At 53.0% G+C, this 23,153-nt stretch overlaps 1 protein-coding gene across 1 annotated transcript; it reads right to left on the reverse strand.

The window, feature by feature from the left end:
- Nucleotides 1-152: 152 nt before the first annotated feature.
- On the reverse strand, nucleotides 153-22,447 carry LOC134154500 (olfactory receptor 14C36-like). Its single transcript, XM_062601172.1, has 5 exons — nucleotides 22,405-22,447; nucleotides 18,594-18,706; nucleotides 13,541-13,726; nucleotides 12,537-13,229; nucleotides 153-260 (listed from the first exon to the last, which is right to left on the reverse strand). The coding sequence occupies exons 1-5, from the start codon at nucleotides 22,445-22,447 to the stop codon at nucleotides 153-155; spliced, it is 1,143 nt and encodes a 380-aa protein (XP_062457156.1).
- Between the last annotated feature and the right edge of the window lie 706 nt (nucleotides 22,448-23,153).

Consider the following 23,153-nt stretch of genomic DNA (forward strand, 5'->3'; position numbering starts at 1 on the left):
ACCAGCAGCACAGCGGACGGGCATGTCAGAGAGGGGAGGAAAAAGCTGAAAGACGCGGCAGGAGGGAGCTCCAGACCCCTGCTATGTAAAGCTTCCACGCCGCAGGGACACCCCCTCACGCTGGGCACCCCAGCTCACAGGCAGCCCAAGGCTCACTGCTCCTTATGGGAAGGTGAACCGGGGCTGAGGCTGACACCCTCGCGGGCGGTGCCCTTGCCCTTACAGAAGGCCTCTGGGTCACACAGAGGGTATTTGTGCTTCTGGAGAAGCGTCAACAATTCGAATATCTGTGCACAAACATGACTATCACAGACAGAACTACCAAAGCACAAGAGCTGCTTGAGAAAAACAGGAAATCATTTGTGAGGAAAGCTGGGCAGCTCATTCCTGCTGAACTAGTACCATCCGAATCAGTTTCCTCACTGCCGCCTGGAGCTCCTTGTCCCTCATGCTATAAGTGAGGGGGGTCATGTTTTGAGACACCAATGAGTGCTGAACAGTCAAGATAGAGGAAACAGCGCTCAACAGCAGGTAGAACTGAGTACCAAATATACCTTGGGGCTCAATCAAATGCAAAAAATCCTGATGATCCTCCTCTCTCCCTATAATTTTCTACAAGTCTTGCATGGTTAACTGAGTAAGTTTCAGGAGCGTAGCTGAAAGATGGAGATTTCAATAATATACATGATCTTTATGCTTTTAAAGTTTTTTTTATGATTATCATTCTTCAGCTTCCCAATTCTGTGTTTGATCTAGAGTGTCTCCTACTGAAGTCAGGGCATGTAGGAAAAGCAGTATCCCAGAGGTCAGGCACTGCATGGGCAATCTTCCTCCCCATCTCCCAACACTGCCATTGCTCTCATCAGCTACCTGAGTCTTACATCACTTGTCTTAAAAGCTAACCTTCTTCCACGGAAAGCAGCAGCTGAATATTACAACTCATATGCCTCATTTCCCACCTGCTTTCCTTAGACAACTAGCCACATATAGACACAGATTGTTTTTTTCATTTAATTGCAAAAATATAATAAAATAAAGCACCATACAATTTCATTAAAAAATAATCAACAGTATGCTAAGTCCAAGCTGCCTCTGAAGAGGTAAAAGTTACACAAGGGACAGAGCCCTACTAGAAACATTTTGGATAGATGAGAACGGTAGATAGAGACACAATGCCAAAATACAGGTCCTGAGGCATTGCACAGCCTTACGGGCTCTCCATGGAGCCTGGGCAGCAGCACTGCAGCGTGGGGGCATGTCCTGAGAAGCCCAGGGTCAAAAAAGTGGGAGATGCAGGGAGCTGCGACTGTACAGCCCCCCTGAAAGAGCCGGGATGCTGGGGGGATCCGGGGTGCCAGGGACTGCACGCAGGGGAGAAGCATTGCCCTGAGGTGATACTGAAAAGCCCACGGACCTACTGAGGTCCAACATGAGAAATACCTTTCCACAGGCTCAGTCAGAAGGAAACCTGGCCAACATTCATGGGAAATGGGAAAATGTCCCCTGGTTTGCTGCCCAGGGTCCTGAAGAAAGCCCTTCAGAGGACGTGTGTTAAGGACCTGTTTCCTCTTGTCTGGCCTATCATCTCTCTCTTAAGTGCCTCAGACCCAGAAACCTTGCTGAGGACTTCTAAAACCAAAGAGCCTGCTTTGGTGCCTAATGGAGGAAGACGATATCCTACCCCATATTATCCCGCATTCTACTTCTACAAAAAGAGCGACCCACAGCAGAAACACATGCCTTTGATCTTGTCCTTGAAAAAGGCCAGACCCCAAACCAATCCCCAAGGCCCAGGGAACTGCACAGGTCTCCCCAGTGCAGTCACCTGTCAGTGCAGGGCCACAGAAGTGACCTCTCCAGTGCCCCACCTGAGAGATTTCAGAGCCTTTGGCATCATTTGGAGACGTTCCTGAAGGATGTACTGGAAATTTTTGGAACATGACTGGCATGAGGAGCAGTGACTGATCCAGAGGACATGAGGGGAAATGTCTCAGCTCTCTCCCTGGCTATGCCATCTACATGGCAGTGACCTATTAAGCCCCCCCAAATGATGCAAGCAGGGGTCACAGCGGGATATGCCAAATCACAGGGAGGTCTCCCCAGTGACACAGCCATGCCCTCACTTCCCACATGAGCACTGCTCATGTGCTCCCCACTGCTGCCTGTTGGAGCTGGTCCAGGGTTAAGGAGGGGGAAGAAGATGTACATTGGGCCTCTTGTTGACAGTCAGAGGACCAGGGATGTATTGGAGAGGATTTTGGGGTGAGGAGACAGGAAGGGCATCCCTTTTCTCCAGCTGGGCAGATGAGCCAAGGGCAAGGGGGCAAGCAAGGTGGAGGACCCAGCCCATCAGCCAAGACCACTTTTCCTTCTTCCCAATGCTCCTGTGATTCTCCACAAAGGATAAGGGCATCAGGAACTGCTGCCCCAGGTTTTGCTCAGAGATGGTTAACTGCAAAAAATGGCTCTTGCTCTTGAGCTGTGGGAGTAGCTGGACAGGGTGTGGATGCCACAAGAGCCCTGCCTGAGAGTCTGATCTGTCTTAGGGGACAAGGTGGCAGCCAGGATTCCTGGGTCCTGTGGCTGGAGATGCCCTGAGCCCCAGGGCTCCTGTGGGGCCAGCTCCCTCCTCTTGTGGAGGGTGGGGAGCAATCCATGGCCAGGTTTCCCTGGGAGTGGGTCTGCCTTTGGGATCTGGCTCTGGCCAGTGTGGTGGCGGTGGCGTGTCCTGCAGCTCCTGTGCAGCTCTCAAAGCATAGGCCGAAGGTAGTCCTCTCTTGGGGTACTAACTGGTATCCGAAGGGTGTTTTGCTGCCCTATGAGCATTATGAGGCCAAGAGGCTGTTAAGGAGCTGATTGAGCTACAGAGGAGGCAAGGGGAGCTGCAGGCAGCAATACCTGTGTAACCAGGGTGTGGGCAGGGAGGTCACAGCTCTCTGCCAGCGCTATGACAGAAAATAACTAGTATCAAATCAGTTCTTTGGCAGCAGCTGACAGGCCAGCTGGAGGCACATGGCTCCACTCTTGATGATGAGGTCACTTCTGCCTGAGTACCTGATAGGCCAGCTGCAGGAAGAAGGCTTGGCTGGTGATGGTGAGGTCACTTGTGACTGCTGAACTGATTGGATCACAGCAGAGCTGTGCCTGGAGAGGGGACTGTGAGGTGACTTGCAAATGAGCAGCTGATGGGGCATCAGCAGGTCCATGGCTGGCCATGTGCTTTGGAGCTCATTTCTGCATGAGCAGCTGAGAGGTCAGCATCTGTCACATGGAGGGGGAAGTTACCGTGAGGTGCCTGCTGTCTCAGAGGCTTGTTGACCAGTGACAGAGACATGTCTGTGGTGGTGACTGTGAGGTCATCTCCTTCTGAGTCCCTGAGAGGCCAGCAGCAGGCAGGTAGGTGTGGTTGTTGATTGGGAGGTCTCTTTTGTCAGAGGACCTGCTAGGCCCGCAGTAGCAAATGGCTGGGGAAGTTATCTTAAGGAAACTGATGACTCAGAAGCCCCGAGGCCAGCAGCAGGCACCTGCTGGGAGTATGCACTTGTAAGGGCATGTGAGGCAAAAGAGAGACAAGATCTGGCATGGTGAGCCTCTGGGAGAGCTCTTGCTCTCTGCTTCCTGGCAGAGGGAAGTGGGCAGGGGCTGGGCTGTGCCTGGCAGTACATAGGCAGCACCTGTTGCAAGGCCTTAGAGGACACAAGGGGAATGGAAGGTCAGGAGACTTGGGCTTTGTGTGTGTTGGGGCCCCTGGTGGGTCAGCTGCCTGCTGGCATGTCTAGTCCTGTCTCTTACGTGTCCCTGCTGCAGAGGCACATGTTGGTTCTGTGTGGCATCAGAGGGTGCAGCATGTCACAGTGGTGGCGTTCCCTGTGGTGAGGATGGAGGTGTCCCCACTGTTGTGCTGCTCTGATCAGGAAATGTCTGGAGAGCGCAGTGCTGTGTTTGAGGAGCCCCACCAAGATGGGGAGATGGGGAGTGCTCCGAGGTGAGGTGTAGGGGGAAGCTGGGAGCACCCCACCACACCAAAACCTAGTGCCATTTCCCAGCGGTCTGCATTCCTGTGCTTCAGACTGAAAGGGAGGATGTCAGGACTTTGAGATGAGGCCTGCTTGGGCACCAGACCCTGAGGGACAAAGCCTCCTCTCACTGCTGGGGCAGGGTTAATTATGGTGGTCTGCACTAATCTCCTTCTGTCAGGACCTTGGGAGACAACACCTGCTTTCACTGCTGGGGCAGTGTTAATCCTTGTGGACTGGAATTAACTCCTCCTTACGCCAGCTGTGGGCTCTCTCCTTGAGACCACCACTGCAAGAGTAAAGCAATCATTCGCAGTCACTCAAACTCTTTACTTCAGGGCTGAAGAGTGCTCAAGGCAGCTAGCCTGCCGCTGGGGATGTTCAGCCACTCCCCCCACCCCATGACTATGAGTACGATCATTGATGGAGGAGAGTTGAACCGTGCAGCAGCCAAGAGCTGGGGACTGTGACTGCATGAAGAGAACTGCAACTGGTCTAGCAACTCCCCCTCCACCTTCCCCTGAAGGGTTTAAATGGGTTGGCTCCAAAGGCCATCTTTGACTCTTCACTTGTGACTGTGAGTCTGTCAACTTGTGGAACCCCTTGGGATGGGGGCACCCTCTGGCAGTTACTCCCGTGGGACTCAGTGTAGATTGGCAACTGAGGCAATGCATGGGTAAGATCAATTACATTTCTTTTGTCTAGTTCATTTGTTTGGGTCGTTACAGTTAGTGTAAATGAGCTAGCTTTGCCTGTTTATTAAGTAGTTACCATTAGCATAACTTGTAGTGTAATTAGAAAATAAGGATTCTAGTTGAGCTAAGTTTCTGTTAATAACAATTGTTGCTTTGCATCACTGCAACTTGTGCAGTAAATTCTGATGCTTGAAGCAATCTGTGGAGTCATGCTGTAAATCTTCATCTCCCCCCTCCTCACCCCCCTCGCTCCACCTCCACCCCTTCCTCCCCATGGTCTAGGACTGTAGTCAGTTATCTGTCGACAGTAGAAGAGATGGGTTTCCCTCTCCAGAAGAGCAATGGAGCGGAGCTTTCCCTGGGGGAGTTGGAAACACAGAACAGCCCTGGGTGACACTCAGCAGGCAAGCCCTCTGGAAGAGCATGATTCGGATAGACTGGTGGGCACAGCACACATCTTCCAAAGAAGCCCCGGGAAGACCTTCCAAGTGGGAGCACAAGGCCTCCCCAGAATATTGCCTTGCAAAGCCACTCTGCTTTGTGGAGTGCCTTGTGCTAGGCAACATCCAAACAAACAGGTCCACAGCCGCACCAAGCACATCCTTGGAATTCTAGAGCCACACAGCTTCTCAGGGAGTCGGTGTTTTGTTGCTGCTGAATTACAAACAGCACCCTTGAACATCAGCATCATGGGTAAAGCCTTCTATCCCTGTGGTGCCGTGGCCAGGGTGGCAGATGAACAGGGGAGGTTGCTTCAGATTAACCAAGTCTTTGCAAGCGTTTTTGCCTTTCTTCGGACAAGCTATCCAATTTCCTGGGTCATCTGCCTCATCCATTCTCCTACCTGGAGAAAGGAGGTGCTCCACAGGAAAATCCCACACAGCTCCTTGAAAGACCCAACCAGTTGTGCTCCAGCCCTGAACAGTGTGCTCCCTCCAAGCTTTGCACTAGCACCAAAATATGGCGCCACGCACCTTTACATCAGTGGGTTCCTGCTGAGCTCTCATGCACCATTGTCATCCTGCGTGCAAGCCACCTTGTTGTGCAGCTTGTTGCACAACTCTGCAAGAGCTGGACAAGGCATCTTCCTGGCCCTCCCTGATGTCTTGTCAGGAGACTCAACTGGATATGTGTAGGCCCATTTTCTCATTGTAGCTCTGCCCTTGACAGGGTACAGCAAAGGCCCACTGCTCCCTCTGGGACTGGGAGCTGGGAACCAAAAACAGTCACATGGTTGGCATGGCAGGGACATCAGCCGCCAGGGCCTCATCCCACAGTACCAACCTGAGGTGAGGGAGACAGGCCCACAGATGGTAGCCAAGTTCAAGCATGTGTCCAGATCATCCAGCATGTTTGTGGTGATGAGACAGGTTCAAGATCAGGCCAGGAAAGCAATCTGCAGGTCAAGGTCAGGATGCGGTGTGATGAGGGTCATGAGGGTTGAACCCTCATGGGTTCACAGTCCAGTAATCTGTAGGTAGGTCCCACATCAGGCCAAGAGGTCTAGCTATGGCTCAGAGTCCACAGCAACAGTGTCCAGGGCCAGGCACAGGCATGGCTGTGGCTGAGCAGAGGACTTGCCTCAGTAGTAAGCAGACACGCCCAGCTCTGCCTGCAGGCCATCAGCTCAGCTCTTCTGAGCCTACAAAAGGCTCAGATGTACTCTAATACTGTCGGTCAGCACCTGGTGACCCTGCATGGCATGCACCTTTCGTGTTGCACTTTTGATGTCACCTGGGAGGCATGCCGTTCTCAGCGAGGCCTTCCACCTTTGAATGGTGCCCAAGGGAAGGTGAGGAGGTGATCTAAGAAGTCTGGGAGATGTGGAGACCAGAGAAGGCTGCAGAAAGAAGGAGGGCAATGTGTTTATGACAGGCTGATGAGGCAGGTGCAGGCACTGGGAGTAGGAAATAGGAGGAGGTGGGAGTAGAGGTCTAGAGGTCTAGAATAGAGTAGAGGTGGGCGGACAGGAGAGAGGGCAAGGAAGGACAGAGAGGGCAAGGAGGCAGTGGCAGGGGTGAGGATTCAAAGGGATGGCAACTTGGAGAAAAGGGTGAAGAGGAAATGAAGGTGACGACAGTGAGAGAGAGAGGACTTCTGTATGGCCACATGTTGGGCCATCTGCTTCAGGAGGTGCAGACCACCTCTCCTATCCTGGCTGAGTCACGCCAGAGGAGAGCTCCAGCCACTCTGATCCCTGCCCTGGACCAGCTCAGATCCAGGAGACATGAACATGCCTTGGACACAGTCTGCTGAGACACCCCTGCTGCCCCACGAGGTAGGCTTGGGGAAAAGACCAACCCTCCAAGCTCCCCAAAGAGCATGACAAGCCCCGTAGCCAGGAGGGTACCGGCACTTCCTGACCGTGCAGATGCAGGGCCAGGCACTTGGGCCACAGCCAGCACGTGCAGCAGCACAGCTAGGAGAGGACAGCCCTGCACTTTCACTCCATGCATGTGGGGACAGCTGACAAGTGGCAGCTCCTGATGGAGCCCCAACCCTGCAGCCTTTCCAAATACACGTTGCTTTGCGCAAGCCAGCACACACTGGGGATACAGAAGAGACAGAAGTGCCCGAGCTCCTGCTGCAAACATGCCCCAGGGCAGAGAGACAGTGAGCTGCAGGGCACAGCTGGTGTCTCGGTGCTGCAAGTGCAGGCGGTCCTGGCCTGAAATGGCCCAGAGGAGTCTCGGGAACAGGCCATGCTCAGTGCTACAGGGGAAGGCGAGAAAGCCCCAGGGACTGCTGCCAGTCTGTCCCGGGGGAAAAACTCCTTCCTGACCCCAAAGCTGGTGGTCGCCTGTTCCCTGTGCATGTCAGCTAGGTCTGCTTTCCAGCCAGCCCTAGGAGAGGGCCAGGCCCACCAGGGGACAGCAGCACTACCTGACCCCTTTCCTCTCACAACCTGCAGCCACCTGAGGGTCTTCAGAGAATGGGGGAAAAAATATCCCTCAGACATGATAGCGCTGGGGGGAAAATAAATCTTTCCTGGACCTGGCAGGAGACCACAGGGTGCTCCAAGGGGTTGGCTGAGAGCTATGACACTGATGATGACCTTTTGGAATATCTTCACATGCCATTTCCTGCAATGTCTGGGTGCTTCATCTGGCACCGAAGGAGCTAGGTGTGAGGAGCTTTGGAATGGTCACCAGATACCGAGAATGGATGTCCTTGTTCTTTATAGGCCACTGAGTCAACCTTTTCCACTGTTGTCCAGCTGAAAAGGCCTGGTACCCTTTGGGGCCTGTAGGTGGGTGGAGCACTAATCCTCCTGCTAGGGGGGGTTGTGGCAGTCCTAGAAGGACCAAGGTTACAGACAGCTTTGAATCTGAGCCTGCTCGGAGCAGGAACTGGGTCAGATGACCTCCAGAGAACTCTTGCAACACAAATTCCTCCACCATCCTGTGGCTGCACAAGGGCTGCTTCAGCTGTGAGATTCAGCCATTTGCTGTCCCATCAGGAAATGCCTGATGGCAGGAAATGCCAGTCTCCGCTCCCAGAGGAATGGCTGCTGAGAGTGGCGGGAGGTGTCCCTGTCCTTTCCCACAGGAGGCAGGCACAGGCCAGCAGTGCCCAGCAGTGCGACGCGAGTATGGGAACAAACCTGTCGTCAAGCCTGATTGCCTTGACCTCTTCGGATCAGCTCAGTGGATGGGGCTTAGAGGAGACCTGGAGCTGGAAGATGCTGACCTTCCACTGCTTCTCAGACAGTGAAAACACTGCCATTGCTGTCACTTGGCACTGCTGTCTATGGCTTTGGTGGCATCCCAGGCAGAAGAGGAACTGCATCAGCAGGCTTTCTGAGGTGCAGACAGCTCAAAGGCCCACTCTTGGAGCAGCTGCTGGGCACTGCAGCAGGACTCTTGCACTCCAAGGGTGTGGTACCCCACAAAAAAACCTTGCTAGCACCTTGCCTTGTCTCATCAGGCTGCAAGTATGTCCTCTGAAGAAAGGATGCTCTCAGGGGCATATCAGCAGGGGACCTCTCCTGCGCCCATCTTGCTGCAGCCTATGACTGACACAGACTGGCGGGAGATGTCAAGCACAGGTGAGGAGAACTGGCACCTTGAAGTGTCCCTTGTCTTCAGGGGGAACATTCGTGCCGTGATGGGGAAGGTCCACCAGCTTCGCAGCTGCAGCAACTCTGTGAAGCTTTGCCAGGGAGCTCGAACCTCCCATCTCCATCAGCCACTCAGCAGTCCTCACCCCAGGGAGGCAAGGACCATAGCTGCATCATGTGGGATAACAGCCATTTCCCGGGGCACTTTCAAAGACCCTTCTTTGCTGTCAGAGGTCAGACACTGAGGGCCACTTGGCTCTGCATGCTGGAAAATGTGCAGCACGTGGCACAATTAGCACAGGCCACAATGTGGCCACATGCCACAAGGATCAGAGGAACTGCTCTTGCTAATTTTACTGAAAGCAGGAAACACTGCCTCAGAACACGCAGCATTAAACCTGTGGCAGGCTCCTGCCTCTAAATCTAGTCCTGCAACAAGACAGCAAATTCCTGTGCACTGCAAGCTTTATCCCAGTGGTGGCAACACTGGCCAGTAAATGGCTTCAGAAATAATTAGATGGCTCCTGGCTTTTCAGAGTCTGTGGAAGAGACGGGTTTCCATCTGCAGAAGAGCAGTGGAATGAGCTTTCCCTGGGAGAGCTGCAAGCACAGAATAGCCCTGTGTGCCCCTCAGCAGACAAGCCCTCTGGAATAGCATGATCCATCCAACTGAGTTAAGCCCTCTGTCCCTGTGGTGCCATGGCCAGAATGGCAGACGACCAGGGGAGGTTGCCTCAGGTTGACTGGGTCTTTGCAAGTGTTTCTGCCTTTCTTCAGACAGTCTGTCCAATTTCCTGGCTCATCTGTTTCCTGCTGCCCAGAGGAAGGAAGTGCTCCACAGCAAAATTCTGCATAGCTCCTTCAAAGACCCAAGCAGTCCTGCTCGAGCTCTCAACAGTGTGCTCCCTCCAAGTTTTGTGCTAACACCAGAACATGGCACCACGTACCTCAACATCAGCATGTCCCCCTGACCTCTCCTGCAAATCCCATGGCCACAGCTCCAAAGATGCAGCAGCCTCAAGAGAATTTCTCCCAGGCCCTTGAGTGCCACCACAGGTGGGGGATCGGGAAAAGCTTCCAAAGGGCAGCTCCGGACACCTTGCAGCACACCCTGAGGCAGCACAGCACAGGATAAAACCAGCTGCTCAACTCCACAAAGGCAGTGTTCTCTCCACCTCAAAACCATAGTACAGCTTTGACTTTGTCTCAGCCCTGCTGAAGGTTGTCAGGTTTTGTGTGGAAGGAGGCTGTTGTCAACAGCTGAGCTGATGGTGAAACAGCTGGGGAGGACTCTTCTAGCAGGAGTGCCTTGGAGGAGGGGGTGACTCCAAGAAGAGCGAGGAAGTGGTGGCCTGTGATGTCAAGGAAAATTGCTGGGCCATGTGGGGGGAAAGCAACGTGGGCGAGAGAGCAGCAGGAATGCAGGGAGCTGTAGCGTGGGCTGCACAAGGAGCCAGTGGAGAGAGCTGGGGTGAGGATTAGCAGGCAGAGCAAGAGGGGTGGCCTTGGAGTGTCTCTGTGCTCTGGAGTGCCTGAAGAAGGGCAGCCTGGAGAGCACAGCTGGAGAGAGGAAACTTGGTGGTGCTGCCCAGCTGTGAGCAGCCGGACAGGCTCCAAAGCTGAAAGCAGAGGCTTGGAGGCAAGACCTTGGTGTTGGATGTGCCCATGGAGCCTGCCAAAGCTTTGTGATGGGGGTGCCCACAGTGCTCCCCAGGGCTTGGTGAGGGGTGTTGCCACGGTGAGCAGCAGGGCTTTGTGATGGTGGTGGCATGGTGCCTCCAAGGCCATGGTGGTGGGGCGGTCTGCATGGGGACTGTGTCCCTGCTGGGAGCAGAGCCCCTGGGGTCCTCCCTTTGAGGAGAGCTGTTCCCTGAGGAGGCAGCAGCTGACCTTGGGGCCAGAGCAGCAGGTCCCCAGCAGAAGATCCTGCAGAGGGACGAGGAGCGGCAGCAAACGGCTGCTGCCAGGCTGCACACGCACTGCCAGGCATGCCGGAACGCAGGGGCGAGGTGAGCCATGGGGCTGGAGGCAGGGGCAGGCAGCAGGCATGGGAGCTGCCCGGAAAGCAGCCGGCTGGTTTGGCAAAGGAGCTGGGGGAAAGAGGCAGGCAGGAGCTGCTGCGGACAGGTGGGAATTTCTTGCCGGTCCTCGGGATTTTCCCTGCCACAAAGCACACCGACCAGCATGCTCCAAGGCCCCCATGGAGCCCGTGAGCTCTGCGCCTAGGGCAGAAAGCAGCTGTGGGCCCAGCTCAGCCAGGCGGCGTGCAGCCAGAGCTTCCCTTGTACACAGCCCTCAGCTTGCCTGCTCTTCAGCAGCCTCTTGTTCCAACACAACGACCTCCACCCTGTGGGTCCTCCTGTCCACAAGTGGTCCAGAAGCAGCTGCCCGCAGCAGTGCAGTACAGCCAGAGCCCAGCTTGCTCCCACCGAAGGCACAGGCTGCCTTGACTGCCTGATGTACAAGGCTCCTGGGCACACATCCTCACAAAGGTGCACAGCTGAGCCATGACGCTGGCCTTGAAAGCCTCTGTCTGACTGCCTGGAGCTGCTGAGAAGCCAGTGGGAAGTGCTGGCAAAGTCCAGTAGGTTTCTGCCTGCCAGCAGGCTGACTGCATGCTCAGCATGGCAACCTGCAAGGATATGCCTGGGGGTGTCCAAGGCAGCTGCCTTTTCCGTGGGTCTGCACGGTAACTGCACACTGGCCTTGCTGGTCATACCAGAGCCAGCTGGACCAGTATCATTGCTCCTGACAACTCCTCCCCCCTCCCTCAATCTGTTACAGTGGGGGATGGACAGAGAAGTGACAGGGCATTTCACAGAATCACACAGAAGCACAGAATGGCTGCGGTTGGAAGGGACCTCTGGAGATATCTAGTCCAACCTCCCTGCTAAAGCAGAGTCACCTGTTGCATGTTAGACAGGATCATGTTGAGGCAGATATTGAATATCTCCAGAGACAGAGACTCCACGACCTCTCTGGGCAACCTGTTCCAGAGCTCTGCCAATCCTGCAGTAGAGAAGTTCTTCTTTATCTGTGGGGGCAGAATTTCACACTGCTCAGGGCATGTTCGGGGGTGTCATTAGACCCAGCCCACTCCCTCTCCTGAGAATGAAGAGCCCTGATTTGATGCTTTCCTTTGGTTGACTGCACTTGTTTGTGAGAGTCTCTACTTACTGTACCTCCCAGGCACACACTGTCCCTGGAGATGTCCTGTGCTCTCTGGGTGGCTCCAAACCCCCTTCAGAAAAATGGGCATCTTTGATCAGCCCTCCAATATGTGGCACAGTCCCCAGAAGAGACCTCTTTGACCACTCATCCTCTCGAGGGACACTGGGCACCCACAAGTGACAGATGAATACAGCCCTCTTTCCCTCACATGTCACTCAAAAGAGTTCATGCCCCTTTATCCACAGAAAACCCAAGCACAACAACAGGATCCTTTTGGGTGCATTTCCCTGAGCACATTCTTGGCTCCAACTTGGGAGGAAGAGCCCAACCTTCAGGCACAGAGATCCCCTCTTATTACAGAATTGCTACTTGGGAGATCAAGTCTGACACAGAGATAGGCAGATATGCAGAAGGCTTCTGGGTCAGAGAGATGGGATTTGTGCTCCAGCAGAAGTGGAATGAATTCAGATATTTTTGCACAAATAGGACTATCACAGACAGAACTCCCAGAGCACAAAGTTTCTTGAGATAAACTGTAAATTGCTTGTGAGGAGATATGGGCAGCTCATTGCTGCTGAGCTTGCACCAGCTCACTGCCTCCTGGAGCTCCTTGTTCCTCATGCTGTAGAGGAGCGAGTTGAGTGTTGGAGGCACCACTGAGTACAGAACAGTCACCACCAGATCCAGAGATGGGGAGGAGATGGTGGGGGGCTTCAGGTAGGCAAATGCTGTAGTGCTGACAAACAGGGAGACAACAGCCAGGTGAGGGAGGCACATGGAAAAGGCTTTGTGCCGGCCCTGCTCAGAGAGGATCCTCAGCACAGCCCTGAAGATCTGCACGTAGGACAGCACAATGAAAATGAAACACCCAAAGACTAAAAAGACACTAACCACAATAAGCCCAACTTCCCTGAGGTAAGAATCTGCGCAGGAGAGCTTGAGGATCTGGGGGATTTCACAGAAGAACTGGTCCACAGCATTGCCTTGGCAGAGGGGTAGTGAAAATGTATTTCCAGTGTGCAGGAGAGAATAGATAAAGCCACTGGCCCAGGCAGCTGCTGCCATTCTGACACAAGCTCTGCTGCCCATGATTGTGCCATAGTGCAGGGGTTTGCAGATGGCAACAAAACGGTCATAGGCCATGACAGTGAGGAGAAAATGTTCTGCTGAAAGCAAGAAGACAACCAGAAAGACCTGGGCAGCACATCCAGAGTAGGAAATGGCCCTGGTGTTCCAGAGGGAATTGGCCATGGATTTGGGGACAGTGGTGGAGATGGAGCCAAGGTCGAGGATGGAGAGGTTGAGGAGGAAGAAATACATGGGAGTGTTGAGATGGTGGTCACATGCTACAGCTGTGATGATGAGGCCATTGCCCAGGAAGGCAGCCAGGTAGATGCCCAGGAAGAGAGAGAAGTGCAAGAGCTGCAGCTCCTGTGTGTCCGCAAATGCCAGGAGGAGGAACTCATCGAAGGAGCTGCTGTTGGACATTTGCTGGTTTGGGGCATGGGGCAACTGTCAGAGGGTAAAAGACAGTGACCACTGATTGTCCCTGAGAAACAAAACTTTCATTTTTTTTCATAGGAATACTACACCCTCACCCATCCTGCCAACAGTATAGACAAATTTCTTTTGTCCTTCTCAGGAAGATCTTTGTTCAGCTCCTCAGCTCCAGCTCCAGCTGAGTGTGCTCGGAGGACCACAGGCCTGTCCTGCTTTACACCAGGTGGTAGATGGGGCTGGTTTGTGATATCTCTGATTTTCAGAATTGGTGTTTGAGTGCCCACCTGTAATGAAAAAGATCTGTTAATATCCTCACACACAGTTCTAAGGAGTTCATGTTGCAGCAGAGAGGTTTAGTGTTTTTTTTTTTTTTTTTTTTTCTTATTTGTTTGCAGATTTTTAGATTCTTCCATCACATCTGGTGAGTGGTCTTTTTAGGGATAGATGTTTTTCTTGCTGCAAGGATGAACATTAGAAGACGAGAGAGGAAAACGGGCTGTCTGCTGCTTAGTGCAGGGTCAGGAGTGCTGTTAAGTCCACCTGCCTTGCTCTCAGCTGCCCTGTTCTCCACTTGTGCTACCCAAAGGATTATTTCACCCACAAGTTACTCTATAAAAAGACATTGCACTCCGATGAGATCAGGGGAGGCTGGTTTCAAAGCACAGATCTAACTCTGCTCTCTTTCGCAGCCCGAGGTGGAGATGTGATGGAGAGAACAGAACGTTGCTCCTGACATGCCTGATTCGACCAACGACTCTGTGAGCTGACTGCCGAGAGTGGAGGAAACTCTCAACACTTCCATTCTAGCTGAGGAAACACTGGGTTCACTTCAGCTGCACACATACGAAGGTGCTCAGGAGCATTTTCTGGTGTTAGTACCTCCTGAACTACTTGAAAGGGATTCAGCATTGCTAAGATCCAATGGGAGAGCTGTGTCCTTCTGGAGGGCAGCTTCCAAACCCAGAAGGACACCATAAGGACTCACTCACATGTCCTGAAAAGGAGATCTCGGAAAGGGAGACTCCATTCATTCCCCAGACTCTCAAATCACATTTCCCAGCACCCTGGGATGAGAACAGGCCGTGGGCACCTCAGCCCTCTGCAGACACCTCCATGGGAGGACCTCAGGGTGGGTGTCTGAATTTGTAGCTGAACCTCCAGCTGGCAGCCATTACAAGAGCAGAAAGGGAGAGCGAGGACCACGGGAGAGTTGCCTGAGTCCAGCCTGCCACAGTGTTTCTGTGGGCACTTTCCTCACATTCCCTGAGCATCTCTCAGCTGCCTGGAGCTGTCTCCACTTGGCGCTCTTTCTTTGTCCCCACGTCTGTCCCCTGTCAGTGCTCCCTGACCCCATGCCACCCACGGGGCATTTGGCTCTGCCCTACAGACTCCTTCTGGCCAAAGGGCCCAGCCCAGGGGCATCTCTGTGTGTGCAAGACCTAAGGAGCAGGGGAGACTAAGCATGATGAGACTGGTGAGGGCTGCAAAGGTGATATTGCTGCTGCTGGCAGGTGAAGAGGTGGCTGAAGGAGCTTTCTGGGGTCCTTGTAGACCTATTGGTCCCTCACAGGAACACTGCAGAACTCTCTTCCAGTCACCTAAGCCCAAACCATCCTTTCCAGTTTGTGCCCTGCCAAAGATATAAAATAAAATCAGAGCCTCAGGAGAGTGCCTTCCCTTTCAGGCAAGCCTGCCATGCATGTTAGAAACCAGGAGAGTGATCCGTAAAAAGCCTCCCAGGCACGGGATGGGCTGGGTTCAGAAGACCCCTCCAGGAATCTTAGTGGTGTTGTCCTGCAGCCAGAGACTTACCGTGTCAAAGGCTGTGAAGATTTTCCCACAGTGAGCTCTCCTCTGGCCTCCCATTCCACACCGCCTTTCACTTCTCATCTCATGTCCACATTCAGTGCCTACAGCCTAGAGCCCTGCTGCTCTTGGCAGAGGAGCTGCTCCTGGACTCTGCTGTCTCTCAGTAATGCTTCCAGGTTGCCATGGGCTCCCTCTGTCCCAGGAGCCCGGCCCCGCTCAGGAGCAGGGGGCAGCTGAAGACAGGAATTTCTCTGTGCCTTGTGCTCCATTCTCTTGGGAAATCGTCCCTGAAGTAGACTGAAATAATCACCGACGGTCCCTCTCTAAGCCCTGAAGGAAGACTGACTCCAGCATTACAATTTATTTCATCAGAGAATGGTTATCTGCAAGAGATGGAAATCTCCTGCTCTGGAAGCCCCTGTTCCATCTCTCAACTAGGCAGGACACCTGGAAAGGGGCAGGAAGGGAGCTCATTTAGCCATGGTTCAGGTATTGGTTCTGATGAGTCTTTCAGGGCATCGCATGTCTGTTTAGAAGCCCCTGAGCTGCAGTGGGACTCAGATCCCTCCCATGACCTCCACAGGCACAGAGAAGGTGGGATTCCCCTTGCCCGAGCAGAAGTGTGCACAACAGAGATGTTTGCCTGTGAACTCCTTGTCTGAACTGCCGTTACAATCACTGGAGATGGCGGGTGGGAGTCAGTCCCTCACCCACAAACCTCTGGTGTTAATTAAAGAGACAGAGTTAAAGAGACAGCTAAGAGTTAAGGAGACAGTTCAAGTATCTGTTTGCTCTGATGGAGCAACTACGAGAATCACATCCTTCTGGAACATCAGGTGGGGGCCGGGTGGGGAATTTCCTTGGCCTTGACACTAGATGTCTAACACTGCTGGAGCCCCACTCACTGCGAAGCTGAGACACAAGCCGATCCCTACAGTGCAAAATCCTGATGTGATTCAGTGCAGACCCTTGATTTAATGACATAAAATAGGCTGGCAGGTCCATACCAGATGCCTGGGTTGTCCAGTAACACTGTGTATTTCTCGCAGATACAGCGTGGCACCTACAGGAAAATCATGGCTCTTGGGCACGTGTGCTGGGCAAGTGCCCCAGGGCATCTTGGGCTTCCTACCTGTGCCCAAACAAATGAATCCTACCTCTGCCTTTAGGCACAGTCGGTATCGTCCACATCCAAGCATGCTGTATAAATGGGAGGCACATCACACCGGGTGTCCACTCCAGTCTTGGCACTCTCACACCCTTCTAGCTCTCCTGTCCCTGAGCCTCTTCTCACCTGCCAGGATGATATGAACAGGGACTGAGCTAACGATGTCCACAAAGTGGCTGGATCATGGGCTTTCCAGGGCCTGGGAATTGCTCAGTAGCACCTTGTGCTTCCTGGAGATCAGTTCACCTCTGACACAGGTCCCACGATGCTGCAGAGTCAGCTCGGGCAGCAAACCCATTCCTGAACAGCCCAGCTGTGTTTCTCCCTGGCCTCGGGCACTGCGGGGTTTGCTCTCTTAGTGGGAACATCCTTTCACCTTAACATTGCCACCTGCTTTGTATGCCAGCATGTCCCTGCTCTGAAGTGAGACCATCACGTACACTGTGTCCTTGGCCCTTGATAACAGGTTTCACCATCACAAGTCTGACTGAAACATTGCTATTATGACTAAGGTGTGGTGAGATCACTCACATGACTGAAAGGAACCAATTGTAGGGTAGAAGGTCTTCAGGAAAGAACAAGGGAGAAGATGAGGAAGGGGGATGTCCTTTGTGTGAAGGGGCAGTTCACATGTGTGGAGCTCTTCCATGGGAGAGACAAGTGTTTGGGTAAGCACCAGAGTCAGGGTGACATTGTGATGGGAGCTAGACCACCTAATCAGGGTGACGAAGTCAATGTAATGTGAACAATTCTGTGGATCACAGGCCCCATTGATCTTGTGGGACAGGGAGGGGGATGGACTTCAATCTCACAGACATTCCCTGGAAAGTTGAACAGCAGAATGGAGGCAGGCTGGGAGGTTTCTGGAGGGCACCAGGGACAGCTTCTTTGCACAGTTGCACAGTGGGCCGGTACTCGTACTTCCCTCTGTCTGCAATTCCAACAGGGAGGAACTGATCAAGGATGGGACAGTCAGTGTCATACTTTCCTAGAGTGACCATGAAAAAGCAGAGTTCTATGTCCTGAGCAGAATGAGGAAGGATAGCTGCAGAGCTCAGACCCCAGACTTCAGAGAAGCAGACTTGGGCCTGCTCAGAGGACTGGTGGGGGGCCAGGAGCTCAGGAAAGCCAGCAGGTCTGTAAGGACAGCACCTGCCAAGCACAAGAATGGGCCATAGCGATATTCAGTAAAACTACTAGAAATCTTGGGAGACTGGCTTCACTATGCTGGGAAATCAGGACTGAGCTCAGAGCAAAAAGGCCACACATAAGAATTGGAAGGAGGGAGAAGCTAAAAAAAAAGAAGAAATCAGAAAAATTGTCCAGCAAAGCAGGGATGGTCTTAGGGAAGCCGAAGTTCTGCTAGGATTGGACTTGCAAGGTGCATCAATGGCACGAAGAAGAGCTGCTACCTCTTCAGTTACAGCAAAAGAGGGAAAAGGAAAATGTGGGCTCACTGCTGGTTCGGGCAAGGAATCTAGTAACAGAAGATGCAGGTAGGTCTGAGGAGCTTTGTGCCTTCTTGGCCCCACTCTCCACCAACAAGGTCTCCTGGGCTGTTTTGCCTGGAGTCAGGACTTCAGAGGGAAAAAAGAGCCACAGGTGGAAGAGGGTATTATTGGCAAGAACTCAACCCCTACAAGTCTCTGGAGCTGGATGGGCTGCATCAGAGGACACTGAGAGGGCTGGCCAATATCATAACAAGGCCAGTTGTTATCCTCTTTGGAAGGCTGTGGAGATCAAGGGAGGTCCCAACGACTAGAAGAAGGAATATGCTGTGCCCATCTTCCAAAAAGGCCACGAGGACAACTTGGGGAGCTGCAGGCCCTTCAGTCTCATTTTGGTGAAGAGTGTTTCATGGAGTGAGTCCTCTTGCATCACATTCCTGGGCATGTGAAGGAGGAGGAGGAGGAAGAGGTAATGGATTTACTGAAATTAAATCATTCCTGAGCAGCCTGGTTGCTTTCATGATAAAAGTTCTGTACTTGTGGAGGAGAGGAGAGGAGAGGAGTGGATGTTATCTGCTGTGATTTAACTAGGTGTCTGATGGTATCTCACACTATTTTCTTGCATACAAGTAAGGCATTACACTCCACTGGGTAGGCAGCCGGATGGGTAAAAAGCTGGCTGGATGATCAAGCTCAGAGGGCTTTTGTGAATGGGTTTGGCTTTACCTGGAAGCCAGTGATGAGTGAAGTATGCAAGTGTCCATACTGGGACTTGTCCTGTTTAACAACTTCATCAGTGACCTCGAGGACACAACTCTCATCACATTTGCAGATGGCACCTAATCAGGAAAACGGTCATAAGGCTGAGGGCTGCCATCCAGGTGGACCTCAGCAGGGGAGAGGAATGGGCTGCCAGGAACATTGTGTTGACTGTGGAATGGAAGCTATGGCCATGCACAACAACATCATTTGATGTCATTCATTCTAAAAGAGACATGGATGCACATTGAAACCAGGTCCAAGAATCCTTTCCCAGGATGCATTTCTCTGTGTGTCTGATCAGATGATCAACACTCAGGCAGTTCTGGTCCTCCCCCACCCCAAACACGCACACGTGAGCCAATAAAGCCCAGATGATTAAAGAAGTGAAAAGGTGCCTGTGTGCGTCTTTCTCCAGGGGACGTGGTGCTACCAGACAGAGCCGACAGGCCCAGGGAAGGAGCTGCCAACTTCTCCAGAGCACGTGATCCTGAAAGGTCCAGGAGAGACCTTTGCCCGTACCCTGGCTCTCCAGCTGCAGGCTACACAAACCCATAAGAGTGTTTTTTGTTTGTTTTACCTAAAAGGATGGACAACACATTTCCTTGATTTTGAGTCCCTTAAGGAATACTTTTAAATCAACATGACTAAGAGTCTTGTTGGATCTTTCTGGTGGAGGCTCAGTCCTTCCATTTGACCAGTAATAACAACGCACTTTACTGGAACTCTAGTACTGAGTTTCAGCTTTGTAGTTACTTCTTCCATGTACTGATATAACCTTCCCTCCATGAAGAAATGTTTCTCTACCGTCTTCTATCCCAGCCCTCATTCCTAAAACAGTCAAGGCTGTTTACAGGGACTCAGCAACTTGAATCCAAAGGACACAGACATTTACCTGTTGCAGGTAAGAAAAGTTTACTCTTGTCTAGTAGGCATTTGATGAGGCAGTTCATCCACAGAACCCTGAACGTAATTACTCATCTTAATATATTGCACCCTCATTTAAAACGTGGTTAATGCCATCTGAAAGACAAGAGTTGTTTGCTAACTTCCCTGCATAGTCCATGTTGAAGGTACTTGCACTAGTACAGCCTCCGAATATGAGCTGAAAAACATTCCCTTGCATTTTGGGATTTAATGGGAACACACTATATTCTTGTCTTGACCTTACCACACAGCACAGCAGAGTGAACGAGTGTCTACAAAGCTTTCCCAAATATCCTGATTTGGCTGAGTATATCTCTCCTGTGGTGAAAATACCTATTATTCTAAGAATAAATAGAGATGATGATCAGGAATGCCTTCTGCAGTGCAGAGATACCCGAACAACACATATACTGTACATATGTATATACAAATGTGTGTGTGCATGTGTATACATATATATATATATATATATACACACACACACACGCATATATGTGTGTGTATATGTATTTCCTGACAGAACACTTGTGTAGAGTAACAGAGAGTCCCCACACAAGTGCAGGAACTGTGTTTTTGTAGCTCTGCGCTGTGCGTGGTTCATTCCTGCCAGCTGATCAGTGTTTCTATGTGCAACGGCAGCCTCTTTCTTTCAGGATCCAGAAAGTCCCAGAGAAGCCAGCCAAACCCCTACTTGCATGAACTCAGTGATGGGTCTATGCAGTGGACTCCTGGCACCCTCCTAGATCCACAGCAGCAGGAGCCCAGAACAAGCCCCTCTGTCCAGCACAGCCTGGCGGTGGCTCAGGCCTCCCTGGAGAGCCCCAGCCCAGCAGGGAACGGCCCTGCAAGGCCACCGCATTTCTGGCCTGTCGTCTCCAGGGACAGGAGTGTCCTCCCAAGCCATTTCACAGCCCTGGGGCTGCTGCTCAGCTGCTCGGGCTGCAGTGGCCTCACAGCTGCTCTGCTGATGCTGTTCCTGCTGCTGGCCTCTCCGGTGCTCGGGCAGAAGTGACCTCGCAGCCTACACCGAGGCCATGAACCTGCTCCTGGCCCAGCAGCAGCAGAGACACAACAAGAACATCCATGAACCAGGAGGCTGCTGGTGGCACAGAACCTCCAGAGCAGGAAGTGACCTCACAATCGGCAGCATGGCCGTGTCCCCTCTTTTGGCCTATCAGGCACTCAGGCAGCCGTGACCTCACAACCTGCATCCAAGCGTTAGGCCTGTTCCTGTCCACTCAGCAGCAGAGACTGCGGTGACATCACAAGGACCTCCCTGAAAAGGATCCTCCTTCTGGCCTATCAGCTCCAGAGAAACATGTGACCTCCAATGAGAACCAGACTCTGATAGGTGTTGGCCTATCAGGTGCGCAGGCAGCAGTGACGTTGCAAGCACAAACTCCAGTCACATCCCTGGCCTGGTCTGGCTTCTCCTCACACAGAAGTGACCATGTCATTGACCCCCAGGGACGTGGGGAAGGTTTTTTCCCGGGATTTCCTTGCTTCTGCAGTGGCTTCTCAGAGCTGGGGGAGGGCCCAGGAGGTAGCAGGGCCTTGGCCCCAGCCATGTGTCAGCACCTTCCCCTCGTGAGCCGTGGGGCCGGTCCTTCCTCCTGCCAGACCTTTGACCAGTCAACTGGTCTCGAAGAGGGTGACAAGAGCCTGAGGTCTCCTTGACCATCCTGAGGACATGCTCCTCAGGGACTCCCCAAAGCACTGCTGGCCCCCAAGCACCTGGCCCAGGAAGTGTGTGCAGGGGCAGTGTCACAGCCACAGCCACTGCAGTGCCATGAGGATCCTGCCCAGCCTGTTCTTCCAGCACTTCCTCAAACAACAGGCTTGGGAGGTCCAGGAAGGGCCACGTCCCACGTGTGCCCATCCAGGTGGCTGAGGGAGCACCTTGGGGACTTGGTTTCCTTCAACACAAGGACATTCTGGGTGCAGCAGTTGGGCTGGCATTCGCTGGTGCCTTCCCCATGACTTCTGGAGTCGAGACCGCTCCCCAGTGCTGAGGAGCTAAAAAGGAAAATTTGGTGCACAGAGAAAAGTAGGGAAATACTGCAGGTCTCACTGAGGCCAGATGTTACGGGATCTGCTTCTGAGGGTGTTTCAGTGGTGGCTGTGGTGTCACTCAGGTCCCTTGTGAGCCACGCATTGGAGGCATCTTGTAGCCTTCAGCCACCCAGGATTTTAAGGTCTCAGACGGAAATCTTTCTTTCAACACCCAGAAACTCCCCCTTGTCTGTAAGGGATCCCTCAAATCCTGCTGCCTTCCATCTCTGAAGGAGTGTCAGGAGAAGACTCTCCTTCCCCCAGGTTCTTCTGGCCATGGAAGAAATGGCTTTACCAGAGAGGGAGCAAATCCACCCCTATTTGCAGATGTTTACTGGAGGGACTCCTGGCCTGAATCCCCCCTCTTTTGATTCGTTTCTCCTTTCTTCCTTCACCTCTCCCACAGAGATTTATCTCACTGTGTGGGATGTGCCATGAGCCCATGGCATGAGCAGAGGGAGCCACGTCCACCCCCATGGCTCAGGGCTGGGATCCTTGGCAGCTCCGGAGGGTCCCTGTCCCTTGGTTTCTCCAGGCCTTTGCTGTGAGGTCTCGTGCACACGTTTGCTTTCTCAGTGCTCTCCCCTGGCTGCCAGATTATCACCGTGGCATTTCCCTGCACTCAGCGCTTTCTCCACAGTCTTGATTTATGTGTTACACAAAGGGAAAACATGGAGTTCAGGGTAGACTGAGGTGGGACCACGGGAAGTATCACTGCACAGCAGAGAAAGCATCGAGTAGCTCATAGTCACCCTCAGGACGTTCAGTCCTAACCCCCCGTGAGCAAGCCTGGACCCACCTAGCTCCAGCCACTTGGCAACGGGCAAAAATGCCGTTTTCATCGTTGTGTTTGCAGCACCTGGGCGCTCTGTTGGCCACACCACTCTCTCCAGCATGGGCAGTCTGACAGTTCTGCTCTTCCTTTATTTTGCCCCTCTTTTTTTGTCAGAGCTGCCAGGATTTTTTGTGTGTCCCACTGCACTTGCCCTGCTGCCTGCACTCTTGCTAGCACAACCCAGTGTAACAGTGGTTGTGTTTGCTACAGGAGCACCCTGCTGACTGCTGGTCACCTTCATATCCACCACAACCTTCCTCAGATCCTCTTTCTTGTCCTTCTTGAAGACGGATACAATGTTTGGTGGAGGAGGTGGGGAAGGGCTGGGGCCCGGGCAGTGGCTGCAGGGCTGTGCCAGCTCTTACTGCACTGCTGGTCCTTGCAGTGTGGGGAGAAGAGACGGGAGATGGGGCAGCATGGGGGTGGCAGCGGGGCAGGGGACAGTGGGGACTGCAGCAAGGGGTCGTGGCTGGTGTTTCTGCAGCGCGGTGGCTGTCACATCCATCCAACATGCCAAAGTCCTGCACTGAGCCCAGGCAGGACCAGGCCATTTCCCTGGTGCCCGTTCCACCCTCCCAGCAGGATGGGGACATATGGGGAGGGCGCCCCACCTGTCCTAGTGCTCCGGGCCAGCTCCACGAGGCTGGCACAGCTTTGTCTGAAGGATCCCTTGGTCCTCGGCCTCTGCTCTGGCACGGCTGGGGCAGGGGCAA

This window comes from Rhea pennata, unplaced genomic scaffold (assembly GCF_028389875.1).
Source record: "Rhea pennata isolate bPtePen1 unplaced genomic scaffold, bPtePen1.pri scaffold_32, whole genome shotgun sequence".
Classification (NCBI taxonomy): domain Eukaryota; kingdom Metazoa; phylum Chordata; class Aves; order Rheiformes; family Rheidae; genus Rhea; species Rhea pennata.

What these genes read in the sequence shown, in the direction of transcription:
- LOC134154500 (XM_062601172.1), bottom strand. Translation starts at nt 22,447, where the DNA reads ATGAAAACGGCATTTTTGCCCGTTGCCAAGTGGCTGGAGCTAG. An exon ending in CACTCATCACTGGCTTCCAG is followed by an intron (nt 13,727 to 18,593) that starts GTAAAGCCAAAC and finishes TTTTCATTACAG; the next exon opens with GTGGGCACTCAAACACCAAT. An exon ending in ACAAGGAGCTCCAGGAGGCA is followed by an intron (nt 261 to 12,536) that starts GTGAGCTGGTGC and finishes ACGCTTCTCCAG; the next exon opens with AAGCACAAATACCCTCTGTG.